This window comes from Emys orbicularis, chromosome 2 (genome assembly GCF_028017835.1).
Source record: "Emys orbicularis isolate rEmyOrb1 chromosome 2, rEmyOrb1.hap1, whole genome shotgun sequence".
In the NCBI taxonomy this organism is placed as follows: Eukaryota; Metazoa; Chordata; order Testudines; family Emydidae; genus Emys; species Emys orbicularis.
The window spans coordinates 296,202,855-296,216,767 of record NC_088684.1 but is presented as its reverse complement, the minus strand read 5'-3'; the positions used below and the strand labels follow the sequence as shown (position 1 = coordinate 296,216,767).

The window sequence follows — 13,913 nt, the reverse complement described above, 5'->3', positions numbered from 1 at the left end:
AGCCAGAGCAGCCCTCCAGGCGGCTTCTGATGCGGCGGACTGCAGCCCACACCATGGCCTCTGCCATCTCCATGCGGCAAGCTTCCTGCCTGCTCCTCTCAGGCTTGTCCACCGAGGCTCAGCGGTCGATGCAGGAACTTCCCTTCAATGGCCAGGCCCTATTTGCAGAACAGACTGATTGATACCAAGCTGCATGGTTTAAAGGACTCCCGTACCACCCTGAAAATGCTGGGGTGGTACGTCCCAGGCCCAGCACGTAAGCAGTTCAAAGTGCAACAGCCTCAGGGACAAAGGAGCCAGCCTCAGCAGGACCTGCCTCACAAGAAGGCCAAGCGACCGTTTTGAGGGTGCACCGCAGGGCGACCTACCAGACCATTCCCCGGATCCATCTTCCCTGTTTTTTTCCAACCGCCTTTCCCTTTTCCTCCCTGCATGGACCACAATAACCCTAGACGGTTGGGTCCTGAACACAGTGTTGCAGGGCTATACCCTTCAGTTTCTTTCTATCCCCGCCCCCCTTCAGGGATCCTTCACAGGAGGTCCAAGGTTTGCTGCAGATGGGGGCGGTGGAGGAAGTTCCTCTAGAGTACAGGAATTGGAGGCGGGGGGGGGGGGTGTTATTCCCGATACTTTTTAATCCCAAAGGCCAAGGGTGGTCTGCATCCCATTTTGGACCTGAGAGACCTCAACAAGTACCTAAAGAAATTGAAGTTCCGCATCGTCTCCCTGGCCTCTATCATCCCCTCCCTGGATCCAGGAGACTGGTATGCCGCCCTGGACTTAAAGGATGCATATTTTCACATAGCGATCTTCTAAGGGCACAGACGTTTTCTCCATTTCACGGTGAGATCGGTCCACTATCAATTTACGGTCCTCCCGTTTGGCCTGGCGACTGCACCGAGAGTGTTTACCAAGTACATGTCGGTGGTGGCGGCTTACCTCAGGCGCCGGGGTATCCAGATCTACCTGTACCTCGATGACTGGCTCATCAAGGGCAGCTCCAGGTCTCAGGTGCAAAGGGATGTTGCGGTGCTGCAAGTCACTTGCCACTCCCTGGGTCTACTGGTGAATAACAAAAAGTCCACGTTCATGCCAGTGCAAAGGATAGAATTCATTGGAGCGGTGCTCGACTCAACCTGCGCGAGAGTGTTCCTGCCGCTAGAAAGCTTTTGGGCCTTGACAGACCTTATCGCAGAGGTATCTGCATTTCCTTGGGCTGGGCCACGCATATGCTGGGCCACATGGCAGCTTGCACGTACATTGTCCACCATGCCAGGCTCGGGATACGGCCCCTGCAGCAGTGGCTGACGACTGCCTATTCCCAGTCCATGGAGTCGATGTCAGATGCCTTGGCTGAGGTGCGTACCTTGGAGATCTCTAGACCCAGGGTATGTGGTCCTCGGGGGAGATGGTGCTCCATATAAACGTCAAAGAACTCAGAGCGGTTTGATTGGCATGCAGCATCTTCCTACCTCACCTGTCAGGCAAGGTGGTGAGAGTCCTGACAGATAACACAGCCTCGATGGTCTACATCAACAGGCAAGGGGGAGCGTGCTCATCGCCTCTCTGCCAAGAGGCACTCTGGCTCTGGAACTTCTGTGTCAACGATGAGATCCACCTGGAGGCTTGTCACCTCCCTGGCGTCAAGAACACGCTAGCAGATCACCTCAGCAGGGGGTTCTCCTCTCACCACGAGTGGTTGCTCCACCAGGATTTAGTCTACATGGTCTTCCAGAGGTGGGGAACTCCCCAAATGGACCTGTTCACCACCAGGCAAAACAGAAAATGTCATCAGTTTTGCTCTGGGCAAGGACTCCCTCTCCGATGCCTTCTTCCTGTCATGGTCAGGGGGCCTGATGTACGCATTCCCTCCGATCCTTCTCATCACCAAGGTCCTGGCAAAGATCGAGAAAGACAGGGTGCGGGTTATCATGAGTGCCCCAGCGTGGCCTTGCCAGCACTGGTTCGGCACACTCATGAACCTATCAGCGGCCCCTCCATGGCCCCTGCCCAACCGACCGGACCTTCTGTCACAGGACCATGGTTGGCTGATACACCCCAACCTCTGGTTCCTCAACCTCTCGGCGTGGATGCTGCATGACTGAACCCGGAGGAGCGGACCTGTTTAGAGGAGGTCCAACAGGTCCTCCTCGGAAGTAGGAAGCCCTCAACTAGACTGACCTACCTGACCAAGGGGATGAGGTTTTCCCACTGGGCCTCCGAGTGTGGCCTCTCTCCCTCGTGATCTTCCATACAGGCTGTCCTAGACTACCTGCTTCATTTGAGGAACCAGGGCCTGGCACACTCTTCTGTTAGAGTGCATCTCGTGGCCATCTCCGCTTTTCACCTGCCAATCCAAGGACAGACGGTGTTTTCCCATGACATGACTGTCAGATTCTTGAGAGGGCTCGAGAGACTCTTCCCGCAGGTACGGACTCCTGTCCCACAATGGGATCTTAACTTGGTCCTCTCTAGGCTCACAGGCCCACCCTTTCAGCCGCTGGGTTCCTGTTCCCTTTCCCATCTGTCATGGAAGGTCACATTCCTGGTGGAGGTGACATCAGCGAGACGAGTCTCTGAAATTAAAGCCTTGACCTCAGAACTGCCGTACACAGTCTTCTACAAAGACAAGGTTCAGCTGCGGCCCCACCCAGTCTTCATATTGGTGTCCTCCTTCAATATGAACCAGGACATTTTCCTCCCAGTGTTCTGTCCAAAACCACACAAGACTAGTGAAGAGAGGCGTCTTCGCACGCTGGACGTCCAAAGGGCCTTGGCTTTTTACTTAGAACGTACCAAGCCTTTCCGTAAACCAATTCAGCTCTTCATTGCTACAGCGGATAGGATGAGAAGGGCCTTCTGGTGTCATCGCAGAGGATTTCCAATTGGATTATCTCATGCATTAGGACCTGTTACGAGCTGGCGGGGGTTCCGCCACCGCCGATTGTCAGAACCCACTCGACTAGAGCACAGGCGTTTTTGGCGGCCTTCCTGGCACACATCCCTATACAGGACATCTCTAGAGCCGCAATGTGGTCCTCCGTCCATACGTTCATGACCCATTATGCCATCACTCAGCAAGGCAGGGACGATGCTGGGTTCCGCAGAGCTGTGTTGCAATCTACACGTCCGTGAACTCCTACCCACCTCCAGGGGTATTGCTTAGGAGTCACCTAATATGGAATGGACATGAGCAAGCACTCAAAGAAGAAAAGAAAGTTACCTTTTCCGTAACTGGTGTTCTTCGGGATGTGTTGCTCATGTCCATTCCACGACCCGCCCTCCTCCCCCACTGTCGGAGTTTCCAGCAAGAAGGAACTGAGGGTGGGGGGAGCTGGCGGCGCCCCTTATACCGTGCCATGCGAGCACCACTCCAGAGGGCGCCAGAGCAGGTCCCCTATGGATACTACTGACGGAAGAACTTCTGGCACTGGTGCATGTGGCGAGCGCACGCACCTAATATGGAATGGACAGGAGCAACACATCTCGAAGAACACCAGTTACGTAAAAGGTAACTGTTTTTTTTCTGCCCCTTTCTTTTGTAGTCCAGTTAACCTTGGAAGTGGATTCTTCTCAGGGTTACCCCTCAAAGCAATATTTATTCAAAGAGTGAAGGTGGTGACATGGAGTCTGGTGGCGAAGGAGGTTCCATGTTCTTTGTTCTCACCTATGTTTGCTGAAATGCAGTTTTCTTTGTCTCCTGCCATCTCCTCTCCCTACTGTCTCAAGGACCCTGTTTACTACTTATATGTAAATTGAGGTAAACGGACCATTTCTTCGTTCAGGATACTTCTGTCTAGGCCGGGCTGCGTAGTTTGAACATATCTTAAGAACATCATACAGGGGGATTTAATAATTTTATGTATAATATTATTTCACCATGATATTATTGACCAGTGAGTTATTAGTTTTCAAATGGTATGTCATAAAGCATATTTTGTACAAAGATTATTATAACAGCATGTAGGGTGTGAATACAGGGGTGCTTTTGGTCACGGTTCCAAGGTATTTGACCTAATACCACATGACATCTTGATTTTTTTTTTTAAACTTGCATTATATGGAATTAACCGGGAACAAGTTACACATTAGATGTGTTAAAAATTGGCTCAACTGATGGATCTAAAAATGTAGTTGTTAACTGGAGATATCAATGGTAGAGACTGTTTCTAGAAGGGGTCCCCAGGAATTGGTTCTTGGTCCAATGCTATTTAATATTTTTATCAACTATCTAGACAAAATTAAATTTTTGATAAAGTTGTCAGATGACTCAAAGATTGGTAGAGTGGAAAATAATGAGGAGGACAGGTGACTGTTACCGAGTGATAGGGATCACCAGTAACATTCATACAAAATGCATTTTAATAAGTCAAATACAAGGTAATACATCTGAGAACAAAGAATGCAGGTTATATCTACAGGATGGGAAACTCTGTCATGACTCAGAGAAGGACTAAGGGGTCATCATAGATCAGTGGTTCTCAACCAGGGGTATTTGTATTCCTGGGGGTACGCAGCAGTCTTCCAGGTGGAACATCAGCTCATCTAGATATTTGCCTAGTTTTACAACAGGCTACATAAAAAGTATTAGTGAAGTCAGTACAAACTAAAATTTCATACAATGACTTGTTTATAGTGCTCTATATACTATACGTTGAAATGTAAGTACAATATTTATATTCCAATTGATTTATTTTATAATTAAATGGTAAAAATGATAGCAATTTTTCAGTAATAGTGTGCTGTGACACTTCTGTATTTTTGTGTCTGATTTTGTAAGCAGTTTTTAAGTGAGGTGAAATGGGAGTACGCAAGACAAATCAGACTCCTGAAAAGTGTACAGTAGTCTGGAAAGGTTGAGAATCACTGTCATAGATTATCACCTTACCATGAGCTTTCAGTCCAATGCTGTGGCAAAAAGAGCTCATGCAGTCCTTGGATGTATAAAAAGGGGACTATCAAGTAGAAGTAGAAAAGCAACCTTGCCTCTATACACTGCATTGGTAAGACTGCTACTACCATCTTGAAGTGTGGACACCAGAACTGGATTCTATAAGGAAGTGGAAATGCTGCAGAGAGTTCAAAGAAGGGCCAGAAAAATAATCAGGAAGCTGGAAAGTAAGGAGTCTCTTCTTTTTTAAAAGAAGATGGAGAGATGATGTGATCACTGTGTCTAGGCACTTACATGTGGACAAGAGATCTGATAGTGGGGTACTTTTCAAGCTTGCTGACAAAGGTATAACAAGAGCCAGTGGCTGGAAGTTGAAGTTGGACAAATTCAACCTTGAAATAAGCTATAATTTCCTAGCAAACATTGGAACAGCTTACCAGGTGATGTGGTGGACTTCCCAATGCTCGGAGTCTGTAAGATTAAATCAAATACCTTTCTAAAATATATCCTTTAATGTTGGTCTGGGAGAAATTCTATAGCCGGGGAGTACAGGGGGTGCAGAGGGAGAGGAAGGTGTTGTCAGGCTGGTGGTCCCTTCTGGCTTTGGAATTTAGGACTCTCATCAGTCCCCCATTCATCCCCTTCCTTCATGCATAATGGGGAAAACAGGATTGTCTGCATTGCTCCTAACATACTCGTTGCAGCTCTGCATTAAGACAATGACTATAATCAAATTTTGTGCGTCTGTGCATCAGCTGATCACCTGCAAGGATCAGGAAGGAATTTTTTCCCCAGTGCATAATTAGATATATTGTTTTTTTTACCTTCTTCAGAAACATCAGAGATTGGCCACAACTGGAGATGGGACACCAGGCAGGATGAACCAGTACTTAAGTGATACAGAGAATTCATTTTAAATGCCTGCTGGTGTCTTGCTCACACGTTCAGGGTCTAACTAATTGCCAGATTTGGAGTCAGGAAGGAATTTCCCCTCAGGGTCAGATTGACAGGGATGTAGGGATTTTTCACGTTCCTCTGCAGCATGGGGCATGGATCATCTGCTGGGAAGATCTGGGCAGATCTCATTTAATCAATTTCCTGCCATTGCCGGGGCCTCAGGCATTGGTGGCACCTAAAACTCTCCTGGTCTCTGCCAGTGGCACAACAGTTTAGTCTTCTGAGGAGTGAATGAACGCTATAGAAGTATTTGAATGAAATTTAATGGCCAGAGATATCATCTAGTCTGACTTCTTTATATCACTGTCCCTTCTGGCCTTATACTTTGTGAAACTATAGTTTGTTGTAAGCAAAGAAATCCTAGGCTGCTGATGACATGGTTCATGTAACCAGTCTGCTGTGCTGACAAGCAAAGTGTTGATGAAATGTATATAGGATAGGGCCAGCTCATCAGAGTAGTGACCCAGCACGTTATCATGCCACATGAGAAATTAGTTTCATACTAAGCTTGGGCCCTCATGTCTCATGCTAGGAACTAATAAGTTAGTGCAAACTCCATGCCCTTTTTCCAAATCATATCTCTTTTGCTTACCTAGGAGTGGAGTTGACAGATTGTAAACATGGCAATTTCTTCCAGCTCTCCTTGGTTAGACAGCAGGTCGTAACAACACAGTGGAAAGGAGAAGAGAAATTTGGAAACCTGGAGTAGTGGGGGGGCACAATGAACATATGTCAGGCCCTGAGGAGGATGTGAAAGGATTTCAAAGAAAAAAATGTATGTGTGCAGTCAGAAATAGGCAGGACTCTTCAGTATAACTTCCAATTACAGCAATCTGTTTGCCTCTGTACTTAGTAGTAGATGGTTTATACTATTTTATCTCAGATTCCCCGAAGTCTCATCATGAGGAAAAGCAGCTAGCAAATGCTTTCTTAATCTTAAAATTCACCACCACCAACATTGGCAGAAATTGCCCAAGAAAATTGTGAGCTATTGTTATAGCAGACAGTGGAGGAGAAGCTGCAATTCAGGGGCAAAACACTAATTGCTGGAGACCATGACCAGCTGCTTGAATAAAGGAGGGATACAATGATTAAGTCCAGACTTATCTCAGTTTTGTGGCTCACATTTGCAATATGCAGTGGCTTATTTTTATTTGGGTTCCATGTTAGTATCTAGTTATGTTCCTGTGTCTCATAGACTTTAAGGCCAGAAGAGACCATCTAGTCTGACCTGCTGCACATCGCAGGCCACAGAACCTCACCCACCCACTCTTGTAATAGGCCTATAACCTCTGGCTGAGTTACTGAAGTCCTCAAATCTTGATTTAAAGATTTCAAGTTATAGAGAATCCACCACATACTCTAGTTTGAACCAGGAAGTGACCTGGTGGAGGAGTTGCATTGTATGTAAGAGAGCAGTATGATTGCTCAGAGCTCCAGTATGAAACTGGAGAAAAGCCTGTTGAGAGTCTTTGGGTTAAGTTTAGAGGCGAGAGCAACAAGGATGATGTCATGGTGGGCATCTGCTATAGACCACCAGACCAGGAGGATGAGGTAGACGAGGCTTTCTTCGGACAACTAACAGAAGTTTCCAGATCCCAGGCCCTGGTTCTTATGGGGGACTTCAATCACTCTGACATCTGCTGGGAGAGCAATACAGCAGTGCACAGACAATCCAGGAAGGTTCTGGAGAGTGGTGGGGACAACCAGAACCAACTAGGGGCCGTGCTCCTCTTGACCTGCTGCTCACAAACAGGGAAGTAGATGTGGTGGCAACCTGGGCAGCAGTGATCATGAGATGGTCAAGTTCAGGATCCTGACAAAAGGAAGAAAGGAGAACAGCAGACTACAGACCCTGGACTTCGGAAAAGCAGACTCAGGGAACTGATGGGCAGGATCCCCTGGGAGGCTAATATGAGTGGGAAAGAAGTCCAGGAGAGCTAGCTGTATTTTAAAGAAGGCTTATTGAGGCCAAAGCACAACTGGAGTTGTAGCTAGCAACGAATGTAAAGAGTAACAAGAAGGGTTTCTATAGGTATGTTAGCAACAAGGAGGAGGTCAGGGAAAGTGTGGGACCCTTACTGAATGGGTGAAGCAACCTAGTGACAGATGATGTGGAAAAAGCTGAAGAACTCAATGCTTCTTTGGCCTCGGTTTTCACAGACAAGGTCAGCTCCCAGACTGGGCAGCACAGTATGGGGAGGAGGTGAGCAGCCCTCAGTGATGAAAGAACAGGTTAAGGACTATTTAGAAAAGCAGGACATGCACAAATCCATGGGGCTGGATGCAATATATCCGAGGGAGTTGGCTGATGTGATTCCAGAGCCATTGGCCATTATCTTTGAAAACTTGTGGCGGTTGGGGGAGGTTCCGGACTATTGGAAAAAGGCAAATATAGTGCCCATCTTTAAAAAAGGGAAGAAGGAGAATCCAGGGAACTATAGACCGATCAGCCTCGCCCCGTTCCCTGGAAAAATCATGGAGCAGGTCCTCAAGAAATCTATTTTGAAGAACTTGGAGGAGAGGAAGGTGATCAGGAACAGTCAACATGGATTCAACAAGGGCAAGTCATGCCTGACCAACCTGATTGCCGTCTGTGATGAGCTAACTGGATCTGTGGATATGGGGAAAGCGATGGACATGATATACCTTGACTTTAGCAAAGATTTTGATATGGCCTCCCACAGTATTCTTGCCAGCAAATTAAAAAAGTATGGATTGGATGGATGGACTATAAGGTGGATAGAAAGCCGGCTAGATCGTCAGGCTCAACAGGTAGTGATCAAGAGCTCGATGTCTAGCTGGCAGCCGATATCAAGCGGAGTGCCCCAAGGGTTGGTACTGGGGCCAGATTTGTTCAACATCTTCATTAATGATCTGGTGATGGGATGAATTGCACCCTGAGCAAGTTTGTGGATGACACTAAGCTGGGGGGAGATGCGCTGGAGTGCAGGGATAGGGTCCAGAGTGACCTAGACAAATTGGAGGATTGGGCCAAAAGAGAGATGATGAGGTTTGACAAGGACAAGTGCAGAGTCCTGCACTTAGGACGGAAGAATCCCATGCACTGCTACAGGCTGGGGCCCAACTGGCTAAGCGGCAGTTCTGCAGAAAAGGACCTGGGGATTACAGTGGACAAAAAGCTGGATATGAGTCAACAGTGTGCCCTTGTTGCCAAGAAGGCTAATGGCATTTTGGGCTGCATTAGTAGGAGAATTTCCGGCAGATTGAGGGAAGTGATTATTCCCCTCTATTTGGCACTGGTGAGGCCACATCTGGAATATTGTGTCCAGTTTTGGCCCTCCCACTACAGAAAGGATGTGGACAAATTGGAAAGAGTCCAGCAGAGGGCAACAAAAATGATTAGGGGGCTGGGGCACTTCACTTATAAGGAGAGGCTGAGGGAACTGGGCTTGTTTAGTCTGCAGAAAAGAAGAGTGAGAGGGGATTTGATAGCAGCCTTCAACTACATGAAGGGGGGTTCCAAAGAGGATGGCGCTAGGCTGTTCTCAGTGGTTGCAGATGACAGAATAAGGAGCAATGGTCTCAAGTTGCAGTGGGGAAGGTCTAGGTTGGATATTAGGAAACACTATTTCACCAGGAGGGTGGTGAAGCACTGGAATGTGTTACCTAGGGAGGTGGTGGAATCTCTATCCGTAGAGGTTTTTAAGGCCCAGCTTGACAAAAAGCCCTGGCTGGGATGATTTAGTTGGTGTTGGTCCTGCTTTGAGCAGGGGATTGGACTAGATGACCTCCTGAGGTCTCTTCCAACCCTAATCATCTATGTCTATGCTGCAGAGGAAGGTGAAAAAAATCTCAATCTGACCTGGGGGGAAAATTCCTTCCTGACCCCAAATATGGTGATCAGTTAGACCTTGAGCATGTGGGCAAGACTCACCTAGGAAAGAATTCTCTGTAGTAACTCAGAGCCCTCCCACTCTATCGTCCCATCTCTAGCCATTGGAGATAATTTGCTGGTAGCAGTCTTGGATGGGCCATATGCCATTTAGCCAATCATTTCATCCCCTCCATTAAAATAATCAAACTCACTCTTAAAACAAAAGTTAGGCTTTTTGCCCCTGCTACTCCTTTAGGTAGGCTGTTTCAAAACTTCACTCCTCTGCTGGTTAGAAACTTTTGTCTGATTTCAAGCCAAAACTTATTGATGGCCAGTTTATATCCATTTGTTGTTGTGTCAACATTGGCCCTTACATAACTTTGTTGTTTTTGTTTAGGTCCTCCAACAAAACAGATGGTCGATGGACACCTCAGCCAGCATCTCCAGATCCTGGATTTAATTGCCTTAATGACTTTCTCTATATGCACCCTTCTATGGGATCTCACAGCCATGAGCCTTTTAACATTCTGCACCCCCTCTCTATAAAGAACAGGACTAGAGTGCCGCTGTCCTGCACTGAGGACACCAGACTCTCCCCAGAAATACTAAATGAAGTAATACAGGTGAGGGACATTTATTGACTTTCCACTGTACTTACGTATATTCAGGGCTGAGAGCATGAAACGTTTATGCCATCTTGGACTCAATGAGAATGAGAATTCTTCACAACTGCTTTAAAAATTCTTGAGAGAAACAAGTGGGTGAGGTAATATCTTTTATTGGACCAACTTCTGTTAGTGAAAGAGACAAACTTTTGAACTCCAGTGAGCTCTTCTTCAGGCCTGTGGAGTCTGAAAGCTTGTCTCTTTCAAGCAACAGACGGTTGTCCAGTAAAAGATATTACCTCATCTACCTTGTCTCTTATGGTAAGACCAACATGGCTACAACAATATTGGAAAACTTTAAAGTTATTTTCAGTTCAAAAGACCTATTTGAATGTAGACCAAAACACAAACATGAGGACCTCTATAAAGAAACTACTCCAAAGTGGTAGCAATGAAACAATGTGACATGATTTTGGGAGGCACAGGGATGCGCATGGCTAGCCACAGATCTGCCCACTTCTTTACAGTGCTGGTACTGGAATTCAGTTTTGTGTGAACTTCACAGAATTTCTTTGGAGATTGTAAAGCTTTGTATTTGAAACAGAGCATCTCTTCCTGATCCTACAGTGAAGTCCCACTACATTTGTGACATCACACTAACATTATATATACATACTCATATAAATGTGAGTGTTGAAGCATACTCCAGTACATATGTCCCTTTGTAACACAGCAGTCTGCATGTTCTGCTACCTGAAATAAACCTAAACTTAGTGCTAAGTTAAGATTTTTTTTAACACTCAAGATCAGAGTTAGTTAGTGATCCACTGTCACTGAATTGGCTCAGTTTAAGTGTCTCCAGAGTTATGTTGGTCAAGGGATTGGGAATGGAATAAAAAGCTATCCCACTTCTAGGCCACCAATTTAAATCCATTCTAAATCATAGTGACTGAAAGCTAAGTGACTTGTCCTGTTTGATAAAATTAAGTGGCCTTTGTGAAATGATTGGCCCTGCAGCCCATTCTCATTGGGCAGGTATCCACCCTACAAGCCACTTCATCGATTCTCCACCCTTGTTAGCAGTTTCTGTAGAAAGATCAAGGACTGAATGCACAGGTGCCGACTTTTCCTTTTCCCTGGCGGTGCTTAGCCCCCACTTTGCCCCGAGACTCCACCCCTTCCCCCAAGGCCCCGCCTTTGCTCTGCCTCTTCTTGCCCTTGCTCCGCCCACTCCTCCAGGGCTCGCCCTCACTCCCTCTTACTGCCCCCACTCCACCCCCTGCCTGAGGCCCTCACCCACCCTCCTGCTCTCTACCCTCACCCAAATTCCTCCCCGTGCCTCCAAACAGCTGTTTGGTGGCTGTGCCGCCCCTATCAGCTGTTTGGCAGTGGTGGGGAACAGCTGTAGCCAGTGGGAGCTGAGAACCCACTTTTTTTTTTTCTTCTGTGGATGCTCCAGGGCTGGAGTACCCATGAGTTGGCGTCTATGACTGAGTGTACCATAGGGACTGAACTCCCCTCTCACCCTTAGAGATGATCCTTCCAGGTCAGGCATTTGAGATTGAAGAATCTCATTGCTGCTTTCTGCGCCAGACCTGTTCTGAGTACAGGCACTAACTTTACTTTTTAAATATCTTTTGAAGTCACTGGGGTTGTGGAAGAACTTCCTCAAAGATTAAGGAGGTAAGGAGCCAGGAGGGTAGTAGTCTTGATCCCAACAGAAAAATGATTAGCTGGGACTAAGAATATAAATTCGAGCTCGCGTATCACAGTTCTATGCTGCATAACTTCTATTGCTTATCGAAACTGTCTGCATTACTTCAGCACCCTGTTCCAGAGAGAAGAGCTTGAGGTTTAAATTGAAGCGTGAGGTCTCTTTAGGGATGTAGGGAGAATGAATATTGTCATGTCCTATAACGGGCTAACTCTGGTTGTTTTTTGTTTTTGTTTTTGTTTTTTTTTTTAAGAAAAAAGAGAGGAGTACTTGTGGCACCTTAGAGACTAAGAAATAAATTTGTTTGACTCTAAGGTGCCACAAGTACTCGTTCTTTTTGCTGATACAGACTAACACGGCTACCACTCTGAAATCTGGGTTTTCTGTACCAATCCTTCTTTCTCTCTTCTCTCTCCCTCACAGAGTGTACAACCTTGGGAACCACGTACATTTCCTCTTTCAGACACAGCATACCAAGCTCTTCTGGAACAGCCAACTGAAGATGGATGCAAGCAGTCAGGAGACTTTCAACAGTGGGACTCTAGCAACAAGCAGGGTATCAGGACTAACAGTATAGACTCTGGCATATCTAACTCCAGGGAGCCACGTGTTTCAGATATGGACCTGCAAACAGAGGGCAATAGAAGCTTGGAGGTGTTCACAGACCAGCAATGCTTCCCAGGAAGGCTGTTCAACAACAGATGAACACCTGATTTATGTGATGTGTTGTTAGGCACATAGTTTATTTCAGAATCAAAAGCTTGGCTGATGAGCTGGTTCAGAGGAGCACTGGCAGTGAATGGTGCTGCCATGCCTGAGACCTAGGTTCAGCAGCAGATTTTGGGCTCCCACGTCCCCAGATTGGGAAGAGTTGGGCACACTGCAGAAATAAGGTGCTGGACCTCTGAGAGGACAGTGCTGTCCAGAAAAAACAACTGGTTTACTCTGGAGAAAAGGGATCAATTGCCCTGCTGGCAAGAAGGTTAGGTGCTGCGACAGTTGCAGCAGCCCAGGATAATGCAGAGAGAGATGGTGGGTTAAAAAACAAAACAAAACAAAAAAAAATCAAACAATAAAGAGGAAACTAAATTGGCTGTTCTAACTTTAATTGTTCAATATTCAAACATCTCTATCTTGAAAGGGTGCCCCCTGGCTGCACATCCAGTCTTCAGTGGCTTTTTGTCTAGTGTGTCATGGTGGAGCAGGAATAGGAACAGATTTCCAAGAGATCAACTGATAAACACCTGAAAAGGTATGGGGAAGTCTAACAGTGCTGCATGGCTTTTATTTTTAAATGCAGCTATGAAAACAAATCCTTTCTTGAGAGTATGTGAAAACCAGGTTCCCTTGGCCTTGCACAAATGACGTTTGTATCAATTGCCTTCAAATAAACTACAAATCATTTTCATGCTGTGGATGTTTTCATTTATTTAGTATATATTCTCACTGTAATGAAACTGACAGGATGGATGGAGATCAATCTCTAACTTGTTCACAGCTTTTTCTCAATTGTTCTCTATCATGGATCTCAGCTGGCAAACCTCTGTAAAGCAAAACTACTGGGGAAAGAAAATACCATAGATTCATTGTACAGAGGGGGTACAGCTCTCAACTATCAGATGGTAGGAAGGGTGTTGAGCCATTTTTGGGGAGCCCTTCTGGAAAATGATGAGTCAGAATGCTGCCCTTCCAGAACATGTAGTACTTTTTAATACCAACATTTAGAAAGGGGGCTTGGAAATGTGTTAAGGTAACACAGTGGCAACATGCTCAACTTTATTTGACATGCATCCTCCTTTTTACTTTCCCACTTCGAATCTCTGCCCTTTGCAGATGGTATGTTTACATCCCAGGACTAATGGAACTAAACATTTAGCCCACTTTTTTTAATGAACCAGTTTGATAAAT

At 46.2% G+C, this 13,913-nt stretch overlaps 1 protein-coding gene across 3 annotated transcripts in view; it reads left to right on the top strand.

Moving 5' to 3' along the window:
- The window catches only part of LOC135874399 (KAT8 regulatory NSL complex subunit 1-like), a 133,189-nt gene extending 119,784 nt beyond the window's left edge, over nt 1–13,405 (top strand). For all 3 annotated transcript variants that reach the window (XM_065399206.1, XM_065399205.1, XM_065399204.1), the window contains 2 exons: nt 10,084–10,309; nt 12,429–13,405. In XM_065399206.1, the coding sequence (XP_065255278.1) occupies nt 10,084–10,309; nt 12,429–12,710 (508 nt within the window). In that variant the 3' untranslated portion in view covers nt 12,711–13,405. The remainder of the gene's footprint in view (nt 1–10,083; nt 10,310–12,428) is intronic.
- The last annotated feature ends 508 nt before the right edge of the window (nt 13,406–13,913 follow it).